This window comes from Bombyx mori, chromosome 27 (genome assembly GCF_030269925.1).
Source record: "Bombyx mori chromosome 27, ASM3026992v2".
Classification (NCBI taxonomy): Eukaryota; Metazoa; Arthropoda; class Insecta; order Lepidoptera; family Bombycidae; genus Bombyx; species Bombyx mori.
In genome coordinates this window covers 9,966,139-9,979,243 of record NC_085133.1, presented here as the reverse complement: position 1 = coordinate 9,979,243, position 13,105 = coordinate 9,966,139, and the positions used below count along the sequence as shown (strand labels likewise).

The window sequence follows — 13,105 nt, the reverse complement described above, 5'->3', positions numbered from 1 at the left end:
TTACGATATTCGACGTGTTTGTCTTCTTCTTAAATTGATTTTTAAATAAAAAGAGAGCTTCTCTATTTGAATTTTACGTTTTTAACCGACTTCAATTAGGAGGTTCTCGAATCACAATTACTGGTTTTTTTTTGTGTTGTTTGGAAAGTAATTTAAGGTTATTAGGTTACAGTGATAAATTATTAATGAAGAATGCTCATCTACAATAGTCACGTACGCTAAAATGATTTTTAATTGGTAATTGAATGAAGGAAATTACTTCGAACAATTTTTGTTGCAACAGTATCATGATAATGGTCATCATTAGTCGAAAGACGTTCACGACAGGCTAATGATAGATTAATGATAGGTCAAAACTATGCATAATCTAATTATGGTGACTGAAATATTAATGTTTATATTCTGAAATGCGTCAGCATTTTGTAAATAATAGCTTTTTTAAGTCACCCGATAAATCATTAGAATCATTCTCCAAACAGACTTTAAATACTCTATATTCAGAAATTACTACAGATTCGTCGGTAATGTTTTTGCCATGCTGTCATTTTTATCGTTCTCATCTTAGAACCATTGATAAGAAAGAACTAATTCTGAACACAATATTAAAAACGCTACAAGCTACTATTGCATTCACCGTATGTATATTAAATTAGAGCTTCATCTAACGCCCATGTGAAGTATTTAAATTATGTGGCACTTAATATAATTGGTCTAACTTTTAATACTATTTTTCCTTTAATTCATCTATTTCCTAATTTTCAATTAGCACCATTATGAATATGTTGAGTGCCATTTCAGCGTCCTTCCTTTTAGTTCCTTTTATTTGATCTATTTAGATCATTGTGCCGTTGTTGTTAACATTTCAGATAAGGCTTAGTGGCCGTCCACTCAAAGGTAAAGTTTGCAAACCCTTTCAAAAATGCATTTATTGGGTACATTTGTTCGCTTATGACCAACCTTTATACCTGATTGAAAATCCTGTATGAAATCGCGAAAGCATCTTTTATCTAAAAGTCACTACAACAAATCATTCAACCTTTAGATTGCTACGTATACATTCAACGCTAAATACCCTCGCCCCAATTATGCGAAGCCAAAGTAGGTTCTATTCACATATAAGTTATAAATAATATAACAGGGTTGGCCCTCGTTGACAGAGATTATATCGTCGGCAGCGAGGTGTGAATTAATCAATTGGTTCGCATAATAAATTAGTAATTTATCAATTTATTTTCTGGTTTAAAGGTGCGTTGATCAGCTGGGTGCCATCATATTGACCTTATTCCTGCCGCTAACCAGTGGTAATGTCATCACCCCAATCCTTTTTTTTGCCAAGTTATTTTAAAAATAAAACGTTATATATACCATGGATACGAGAAATAAAACAGTAAACAAAAATGAAACCTGTCCTTAAAATAAAATAAAAATATTATGATATGAACATACTGTGGCACCCCTGATTACCGCCGACCAAATGGGATTAGTCGGGTCATTGAACCCTATCCGTACTACATTAGGCTACATTCACTTTCAATACACGGACATAACGTGTACTGTCTTTGCTAATATAAGCCTCGATGTATGACAATAGGAGAACTTTGCCGGATGTTTTGGCGATATAACTTAAAATTGAGGGTAGGCAAATATAGTAACAATGCAAAATATCATATTTATAGTTTATTGTACACATCCCAGAAAATATACTAATGAATGGAACGTTTCAATAAATAATAGCCCATTACGTTGACAATTGAAGATAATTTTATTTTTCTAGTAAATTTATTTTCCGAAGGATATACATTTTATTTTTACATTATATTCATCTTCTATAAACTTGTATTTTTTTAAATCACTAGTTATTCTGCACCAAATTGTTCTTCAAGTGAATTCCTAACATTAAAGTGATTCGATCAATCTTTTCAGATTGTCTTACGTAACTTATTTAAGTGGAAATCCATAGTAGCAAGATCTCTGCGGAGTTATTCACTGATGCGTTATTCTTGACTACGCTCCTAATAATAGAGAAGTTGTTAGGCAGGTATTTTCTTGAATTAAGCCTTTTATTTGTTTGTCAAGAGTTTGGTGCATACTTTACTATTTTTATTCATGCTATAACATATTCTTAGATGTTTCTGACTTGGTTTTTTGCTGGTTGGCTCTAATTCAAAATAAAATGCATGATTGGTTTATAAAATTTCAGGGTCAATTTTATTACTAATAAATTATAAACGAGATATACCAAACTAACAAAGTATAATTAAATGGCCAATGTCTAAGTCCTCAAGCAACCGAAAACGTGGTGTTTTTACGTAGATCATATTAATAAAACGAAGACATCAGACAGGCCGAGAACTGCGCGATCTTAATACAACGAGGACCACTGAGTTTCGGTGCTCGTAAAACTCCACCCTGATTGTTAAAGCTAAATCCGTATACGCACACTAAAACGAAGCGAAGTTGTTTTTGCGCCCAACAACGGAAAAATCACCTATAACCCTTCGAAACAAAGTTAACTGCTGATTGCTTTAGCAAACCACAATATCTACACAGAGGATCTTGAGATTGTTTTGTCTTTACAACGTTTTATGTCTCTACGGAAGTTTCGATATTCAAAGACTTGCTTGTGAATTTGAACAACAAAATGAGTTTCCCAGTATGGTTTACGTTCTAAATCATTCCACTTGTCTTTTAGTGTCCGACAGATTTAGGTGAGAAACTGTTTTCCTGCATAGTCGTGGGATTTATTAGGGGAGCTTTCGCACTGTCTCTTTGGGTTTACGATCTTTCTCTTTATTTCAATTGAGACTTGAGATACTACTTGATGGTTTCTACCAAAGTACCATTAATATGCAATTAGTAAAGTCCAATAAATTAGTAAAATTATCTTTTCGAACCTTATAATCTCAATAAACGCGCGGCCCAATTTTCGACACAAATTTAAGTCGTCTTATAATTTTCCGGGAAGCTTAATAGGTAAACTCGCTCGATTGTATTACACAAATTTATTCATCGCAAAAAAAAACCTTCGTCAGTCACCAAAGAGTCGTAAATCGATAAACTTCACACATACAAATTGCCGCGACCTTAGGACGTCTTTACGCGTAACTCGATCGTTTTTCACGACCATTGTGAGGGAACAGGGCGTGGACCCAAAACCCTTTCACACGCCATCCGTAGATACCTTTATTTTTGTGATAGTACATGCTTACTTATGGGTAAATGGTTGTTGGAACAGTGCTATTTTGATAAAGTTCCCTTTCTTGTTACAAAGTCTTAAATTTATAGTAATGTGTTGGCAGTTTAAAGTCTGCGATTCCACGATATGGAACCCAATCCTGCCGCATTTCTGGTACTATTTTAAGCCCGTATGAGTGTGAATATGGGTTCCACGGATAAATAATATTCACGTTGTCAAGTATATGAGCTTCCACAAGGTAACCAAAAAGGATAACTCAATGGCCATTTGGTTATTGATCCTTGCAAGTATTTGGAATTTAGTATGAATTTTGTTACGAACGCAGAGTCGCGAATGTAATTAGTTACAACACAATAACCACAATTAATATAGCCATTTAAATTAATCGGAAACGTCGTCCATTGACGCAACTTTGTAATTGTTCATGTCCTGTTGGCTACAACTATTGTAGCATTTTAATTGTCATGTAACCTTCGCTCGAATTGTTTTACGTCCATGTACTAAATATGCAGATTTTAGTAAGAAAACACATAAATAAAGTTATAATTGTTTGGTTTCCGATACTAATCCAATTTAATTAGGATATATGAGTCGACTATTATCAAAGCCGGCAATCTGATTTTTGGACAATTATTGGTAAATCAGAAAAACTAATTATTGACTTTGTATTCCATTGGCAGTCACAAAACTCTTCGGAACGACATCTTAGATAAATAACAGGTTAACTATTAACCTTTATTTAATGCAGGTTTTGAACCGTATTCTTTGAAGGAGACGAATAAATTCAAATCAATCTGTATTGACATATCAATAATTTTTTTTAATCCAAATGCACAGATTGCCACCTTTTATAATAGACGATTCATATAGTACATTTTTGTGGGTGCTAAAGATAGCAACCTCGTTACTCAAATTTATCGGAATGCTGACATAGAATAGATGTCACGTTATTGATTTTTGAAAAGTAAAATTTACACAATGCTATTGATTGATAGTCCAATAGTAGTTCAGTTCCGCAGTCCACGGTCGGACGTTATCGATATTCTATTTCGGTAAGAACTTGTGCATCGTACCTACATCAGTCATTCAGAAGTCGTCTATTGTACTCGTGGACCTTGCCGCTAAACTTTGGCCATTAAGCGTACAGGCGTATAGAGTAATTAATAATAATAATAATAAAAATCATTTATTGCCTTTCACATCAAATAAAATAAAATGAAATCAAATAAAAGGAAAGAAAAAAAAGGAGAGAAAAAGGCAAAAGGAGGTGGCTCAGCTATTGCTGTTCAAGGTTGATACGATCGAACAGCGCTGATTTTCAGTCACCCCCATTTCCCTTTGGTTCTTTGCGGGAATGAAGGCTAGGTACGTGTGTACATACTTAGAATATGGTATAAATTAGTAAAATTAGTAAAAAATAATAATAATAATTGTTGAGCCTTTTCAATTAAACAGAATAGCTATTTTCATGTATCATTAAGTTCCCTCCTCGATGTTTCCGCAGAAGTTGTTCTTCTTTAAACTCGTTTATTCATTCATAATCACTCAGTAATCACACACGATGTGGCTCCGGGTTGATCATTAAAAGGCTTGATCCGGTACTCTCGAGCGTGACTTTTGGACTTTGCTTTGTAAAATCGGTAACTAAGCAGGTTTTTATTTCGTGTATACATTATGTATCTTTGCTAATGCCATAAAAAAACGAAGTAGAATTTACCTTCATCGATAGATGATTTATATTAGTTAAAAGATACAGTCGTACCATAATGTAAACTCAATAATGTGAATAGCGCTAATAATAATAATAAATCGTTATTATCAATATCATCTCAGTATATGTTAGTTATCAGAGTGACATGATTTACATGTACATCGCGATGTGGTGGTAGGACCTCTTATGAGTCCGCACGGGTAGGTACCACCACCCTGCCTATTTCTGCCGTGAAGCAGTAATGCGTTTCGGCTTGAAGGGTGGGGCAGCCGTCGTAACTATACTGAGACCTTAACACTTATATCTCAAGGTGGGTGGCGCATTTACGTCGTAGATGTCTATGGGCTCCAGTAACCACTTAACACCAGGTGGGCTGTGAAGTCATCCACCCATCAAAAGCAATAAAAAAAATTGTATAATTTCGTGATTAATTTATTGATTTCATGTTTTCTATTCCTTTTAAATGGTTACCATTAGTATATACATTTATTTATGTGCTAGTTTATCGGACTTCATTTTTAATGACTTCTATTGTTTTATCATCATGAAATTCTCCAGAAATTACCCGTATTTCCGATGAGAACGCTATACTCGTAGTGTAGTATGGTCTGATCATAAATAAAGACAGGGAATGAAGCAACCGAATGTCACCTTTATAGTTTTTTTAAATACACTAATACGGTGGGCAGCGGCTTGGCTCTGCCCCTGGCATTGCTGAAGTCCATGGGCGACGGTAACCACTCACCATCAGGTGGGCCGTATGCTCGTCTGCCTACAAGGGCAATAAAAAAAAAAAAAAAAAAAAAACTTGATACTTTTTGATAGACATGTCATTGTAGCGCTAGATGAGACAATGCTTATGATAATATACTTGAGTCATTCTATAAATATGCTAACTAATAAACGTTAATTAGTCAATAAAGATACACTATAGGGTCGTGAATAACAACTGACCCCACTTGAACTTTAATGTTGATAGATCGATGCAATACAAGCTGATGAGCTAATTGCAGACCTAATATTAATACGAATCCCTTGACACTTAATAATAAATAATACTGAGACGAAAGTAAAGTCATGTTTTTTTTTATAGCTTAGATGGGTGGACGAGCTCACAGCCCACCTAAGTGGCTACTGGAGCCCATAGACATCTACAACGTAAATGCGCCACCCACCTTGAGATATAAGTTCTAAGGTCTCAAGTATAGTAACAACGGCTGCCCCACCCTTCAAACCGAAACGCATTACTGCTTCACGGCAGAAATAGGCAGGGTGGTGGTACCTACCCGCGCGGACTCACAAGAGGTCCTACCACCAGTAAAACTATGAGATCGAAATCTCCATTGTACCACAATAACTGTTTCCTAGAGAACTATGTCTATGGGCTCTATTAGATATACAACACCAGATGAGCTAATCCGCCCAAGTAGAAAGATCCCCAAAAACGCAATTGTTACAAACGTACACAATTTTATTTTATCGTTCCTCCGCACTTTGTCACTGTCTCTATTTACCCCCGAAAAATAAGAGCAAACGCAATAATTCCAATAAAAACATGAGTCCGACATTTGGTACCCGACCTTGCACCAAGGTCGACATCAGAGGTCAAGGCCATTTCCTCATATCCATTCAGCTAGCGTGTGTACATAATCAGTTAACGTAGTAAATAAAAAAAATGGGTGAAGGTGTACTTAATTTATCTTTAAATTTGGGACAATTTCTACGTAATTTGTTATGTAATGTTAGTTCGTGAATAGTGAGTCATAATTCAAATGCTAATTAACATTAACACAAAAATTTAATCAGACGATGTATTTAGTCATAGACGGAATGCGTATGCATAGTAATATTTTTAACTTTTTGGAATTTTGAAATCTAAAGGTAAAGGAAAAGAAAATTTAGTCCTGTCTATGGTACGTTGAGCTTTATAATGGATACTATTGCGTGTTTAGTGCGAGTTTTTTAACTTTCTCGATAGCATAAAAGTTAATTTAAATGTGTATGCAGTTGGAACAGCGCTCCTAGCGGCAAACGTAGGCAAACGTTCCAACTCCATACAAATTTGAGTTAACTTTTACGGTATCGAGAACGTTAAAAAACTCGCACTAAGTAGACTGGAGATATAACCCATAGTAGGGTGACGTCAGGCAGGTGGCTGTTCGTAAAACTCATGCCAAATACCTATGCAGTATGCTGTAACGACCTTACATAATGTTGGTTAAGGACAAAAAGAAGAATGAGAAGTAAGCACTGGCGTGCGTGGCCTTATAGATAAGAAATCGGGGTACTGATAGTCACGTGAATATGCAATGGCTCGTTTACGGCGTTGGTAATAATAAATTTGCACAACACTAATAATCTGTGTTCACGAATAACTTTCAATCGAACATCACTTTCTCTTTCTGGTTGTTCCCTCAATGCTGAGGATCGTGACTGTATGTCAATCTTCTCCACTCGGTATGTACCGCTCCCTGTATCTGTATGAATATTATGTCCGCAAGTTGTGTTAGTGTGTCATGCGATCCGACTGACCCTCGGCGCCATCGCAAACCCAAGATGCATGGTGGGAATCGAACATCAATTGTATTATAATTCCTGATAGTGATGTAAGCCGGAGTCGGAACGAACTTCCTGCCAGAGTAATGCGATCTGAAAAATAGGTTATCTGCTCCTCCTCCTTGTGTCGTTCTCCTCATTACTGACGGTCGTGACTCCCCCGCTGCATCAACCCAATCGTCCTCCGTCTACTGTGATCCTTGGCCTCGCGGAGGGCGTCGTGGAGCTTGATGTCCAGACAAGACCAAATTGGTTTGCCCATCTCGTGGGACTGCGTCCTCTGGGACGTTTGCCCTCTATCTTGCCTGTCACCATCAGCTGCTCAAGGTTGTGACCGACCCTCCTTTCGAGCAATATGTCCAAAAAACTCTAATACTCTACGAAAGCATATTGTGGATAGTCCCGTTTTAACATTAAGAAGCTACCTGCTACGCTAATGCATTTATTTAGACCTATGTATCAAGTTATACGGAGAGGTCACGTTTATGTGCCCTCATCGAAACCAGAATCAAACAAAAAACAACCAAATTGTGTATCGCGTACGTCTTTTCTTGAAGATATCACCGACTTTAGACTGTAGCCTCCACAGTTTTCCGGGTTTTTTGTTGTCTAATTTTATACTTAACGATAGAATTTGACTATGACACATAACGAATATAATTGGTATGTACAAAGACTACAAAGGCGACTTAGGCTATTAAACTTATCTAAAAATAATATTAAATTATCGTTTTATCAATTTATGTAAAGGGATTTTAATGATAATTTGGCTAATTACGGCCACGGACTAATGATAATTCGTGAACAACATTTGGGATAACGATCTTGATAAAAATCTTTATTACCGCTGCATGTTTGTTGTTTTAAGTTTATATATCTATTATATAACGCATAAGCTATAAATTGTACTCAAAATTGAAAGTGGCCGTATAAAAGACCCAAATTGAATATCTGGTTTTAAAATGTCTCATGTGAGTTTATAATCAACATCAACACATTATTGAAACAAGACAAGAATTCAAAATCGTAATGGAATTGGAATTCTACCGAAGAAATAGACGGGGCGACCCTGTAGAGACTCCACTATATTGAAATTAGAGAAGTCAGAATCCATTAGTGAATAATACTACACCAGGCAGAGAAAACGATTAAAAGGAGAAATTTATAATTGTAATCATTTCTTGTATATTAGAGATATTTATTTATACGCAATCATTGTTAGGATAATATTTTGATGAACTATTGGATAAATATTTATATAATTAGTTTAGTTCGAGACTTATATTATGTGGAAGGCATTGGGGAAGGCCTATGTCCAGCAGTGGGCAGATAAAGGCTGATGATGATGATGATGATGAGACTTATAATATTCTACTAATAACTAATAAATTCGAGAATAATACATTTACACAAATAAGCTTTATGCTTTATAAAAGCGATTATCGCAAAAATTAGATACGTCTTCAGATGCTACAACTAATTTTAACCGCAACAAAAGTATTGAAACTGCTTTAAATTTTTGAATAATTTGTATTTTAAATTAACATAACCCAAACCGGTTTTATTCGATAACGTAATACATATTTTGGTGATTCGATTACATAATATATGTAATATGTAAATATTTTATATTTGCTCCCATCGTTAACCGGCGACACGGAAATCTTAAGATGTTATGATTTTGACTCAGTTGGACTTAGGTGAAGTATTGTGTAAAATGTAGTGAAGGAAGATTGTTTTGTACAATAGATCCTTGTCGTTTTTAGTACTGTATCGGTCCCTAGAGCTTCGGCCCTGTTTAGGTTAACGATGCAAATTTAAGCAATGCCAAGAGCACAGTAAGACCTCTTTTTTCCTACCTAACCTGATGGTCTGGGAGCATGTCAGTGTCGCTGGGCTAGTAGGTGAGCTCACGGGGCTCAAACCTGACGATGTTGCTAACACGAATCTACCACCGGATCGGAAACGCGACCCACTGACAAGATCCGGCGAGAAACTCAGTGGGCTGTGTCTGTGGGTTAATTTACTCGCCGAGCCCTTCGTCGTAAGCGACGGGTTCGACGAGAATGATGACCGGTGCTTGGGGTACCTAAAAGCACCGTTAGTGGATCGGGAGGATCCGAGATGACGTGTTTTGGGCTTAAGGCCTCTTGCTTACCGCTTAGAACTCTTTTCAATGCTTGGAAAGCTGAGGAAACTATAATGCATTTGTCATGTTGAGAAAGTACGTCGTAATGTTAGTGCAGTCCAGTAGTACGATATATACCAGTTCATCACTACAACAAAAATAGCCAGGGTGCTGATACTAATGCGTACGGCGTATCTGTGCCTTTCAGGTCAGGAGGTTGAATCATCGGATTATCGCCACAGGTGTGTTTTGTATGAATCTGGGTTCTACTATCCAAGCAAGACCTTATAATGAAAATGCTATTAAATGCAATCTCTTAGGTATTTTGCTATAAAGTAATCGCGCGAAACTCAGACTGAAAGTATTCATTTTGTTGTGTCAGACAATATTAACCTTCAACGGGTGTATACTATTAAGTCTTCCAAGTAAATGCAGTTTTAAATATTCTTGATAATTTTACTATATTACTTAGTTATAAAACAGAATTTCATTCATACGGAGAACAGGAGGTCCTCCTCCTCGCGTCGTTTCCTCACTGCTGAGGGTCGTGACCATTATAATTCGACATGATTTTACTCCTTGTGATGTCCCGCCAGCGCCTCCGATCATTAGCCGCATGAAGGGCGAAGAACAGGAGGTACAGCTCTATTAATAATTTAAATTTAAAACATGTAAAAGCACCAAACGTAAAGTTTAATAGAGTGTTAAATTATAACAAAACAAATAACATTAATTAAATCGTTTATTTGATATACTAAGCGTTCAACTATTTAAATTGTATACTCGATACTGTAAACGTGTTGAATTTGATAAGCTGAATTGTAACTGTAGGTGAATATTGTCCAAGAGACGCATTGTCAGCTAAAGCGCGCGCGATGGCCTTTGTTCTCCATTAGATACAACGCATTCTAATTAATAATTAGGGCAGTAAAATCGAGAAAGACTTTGCCTATACGATTTAGATACAGGGCACAGATGCGGTCGTCAATTTCTCTTGTATCGCCAATAAGGTCTGCGCTGTTTTCTACAAATCTCAACATAACCGATTTAGGCGTAATCTAGACGATTATATCTGATGCATTGATAAAATGACAAGCCATTGTCGTCAATCTTGAGTGTACTCAAAACATGATTTCGAGTTCATCTTCTTTGATATCCGATAATGAATCGCAGCTGGCGCTATCTACTTTCAATTCGACTCATTCGATATGATTCACTGTCAGTCAAATGACTCAAGAGTTATACTTTTTGAGTGATGGACAGGATATTAGTCTTTCGTTTCAGTACGTCGACCGTGATGTTACTAATATATACGTGTTGTAAATAAATAATGCGCGTGTATGTGTATTTCAGTATCTATTACACACGGTAAATCTATTTAGAGTTCGGATGGTACGGATTTAGATTTACGATTTGTTAATTTGAGATAATTATTTTGTTGTCAATGTAAAGTGATAAAGCACGTACTGGATAAAACCGGCTTTACGGAAAATATAAGTGAACACAATGAGATTTGAACGCGTAACTTTGTTAATATCTTTAACGTACAACCAACCACACGTCTGTTACAATTTTATGTGTTTGCGTATAGATTTCACGAAACAAAGTACTTGTCATGTACTGTCCGATCGATCTTAAAAAGTCTTCAAAAAAATTCACGAGAATACTTACTGTTTTTTTTTTTTTTTTATGTTTACTAAACGCATACAACAAAACGTTAACACTGCATTTTACGATCACAACCGTATCGAAGTAGAAAAATTAAACATACGAATATCTTTTAAAATAGAACTCGTAGCTTCAAAGGAAATCATCTTCAAACGTACGCCAGCGCGTTTGTAATCGGCCGTCGTTTGACTTGTGAGGCGCGTATATCAATTGTGTGTATGTACATCAATTGGCTTTAGACTGGAGCGTCCATTGATTTTTTTGGATTAACCTTGATGGGCAGACTGGGGGCCACCAGCCGCCTGGTGGTATTACTTATTAACACCATACCATCGTACCTTAAACATTGCTATCGACTGGAATTACGCTTGTGCTATCCCTCAATCATTAAACTACGTCCCGAACCTCTGATTAGTTCACGACAATGATACAATACTCCTCAACTGCCAATTTTTTTAAAGTGTATTGTATTTTTTACTGACCCAATAAAATTATAATCCACAGTCTCTTGCTGGTAATTATTTGGCTATTGTATTAGGTGTGTAAACGCTTGTGTGAATCTGGAATACATACGTATTATAATAAAATAATAAGGTATAGATAAAAAATTGGAAATTATGTTTATAGAAATCGTATTACTGGCAGTTTAGATATTGTAGAAGTAGAAACATCTATAAATTGTATGCCACAAGAAGAAGACTTTTCAATCGTACTAGCGAGGGCTTGAAGATTTCTTGTGCGTCACAAGATTAAACTGATTTTTTTCTAAGCACTAAAGCAAATCAAACCTTTTACGAAATTTAATCACGTTATATTCGAGAGCTTAAGTATGGATATTACTAGGATTTTACTTTAAGGTATAATGGTGCTAGTTATGTACGCAAAGATATTGTGAGTCATAGAATTAAACTTATTTCTACTCCAATTTCATCCATATCGCTTCCCGATATCGGCCTTTTTGTAAGATCCATTCTGTAATTGCACAAGAAGGGCCGCGGTACGCCAGGAATGGCGACGTCTGGTGAAGCGCACCACCACCCAAAATGATGACCACGACCACTCTACCAAGAGTGCATACGACTGAGAAGAATTCTGTAGTTACTGATTATTTTTTTCTATTTGTCCCCAGGTCTTAGCGGTTCGAAGGCTGACCTGCAGCATCGGCGGGAAGTGTTCGGTTCAAACTTGATCCCGCCGAAGCCACCCAAGACTTTCCTGACGCTAGTATGGGAGGCTCTGCAGGATGTCACCCTTATTATCCTAGAAGTTGCTGCTGTTGTTTCATTAGGATTGAGTTTTTACAAGCCCGCAGATGACCCCAATGATGCGGGTAAGTTGTTACGCTGTTATTTAATTATTAAATCCGATGTGTTTCATCAACTATGAAGAACATAATCATCTCGAATTGAGATAGTACTCTGTTTGCTAGCAGACTAGTTCTGATTAAAGATTGTTTCAATCTAAATAAATGTTCTTACGACCACCCCGTTTACGATGCTTTCTTTAAAACAATCAAGTTTATAGTTATTTTATGTGAAAAAAAAAATCAATATTATCAGTTAACTTGATTTTGGAAAGAGTAAAATGTAAATGTACAAAATAATTTCCCCTTACAATATTTAAAGCAGATTTTTTACATCTGCAACATTCTAGTAACAAAAAAAATGTTGATACAACTCTTCATTGTATACGAATAGATATATAAAATAAAGGCTATAAATGTATGCAAACTTAATGTAGTCATTTCAGCAGTTATAATGGTGATTCATGATGCCAGCGATGTGAGTACAAGTAGTACTCGCCGTTTTTTTTGTATATTGTAAGGTTTTTTGTGTTCCTATATGAA

The 13,105-nt window shown here is 36.1% G+C and overlaps 1 protein-coding gene across 22 annotated transcripts in view; it reads left to right on the top strand.

The window, feature by feature from the left end:
* LOC101744319 (plasma membrane calcium-transporting ATPase 2) overlaps window positions 1-13,105 on the top strand; it is a 194,151-nt gene that overhangs the window by 147,065 nt on the left and 33,981 nt on the right. For all 22 annotated transcript variants that reach the window (XM_062676659.1, XM_038020804.2, XM_062676658.1 and 19 more), the window contains one exon: window positions 12,389-12,589. In XM_062676659.1, coding sequence (XP_062532643.1) covers window positions 12,389-12,589 — 201 coding nt within the window. The remainder of the gene's footprint in view (window positions 1-12,388; window positions 12,590-13,105) is intronic.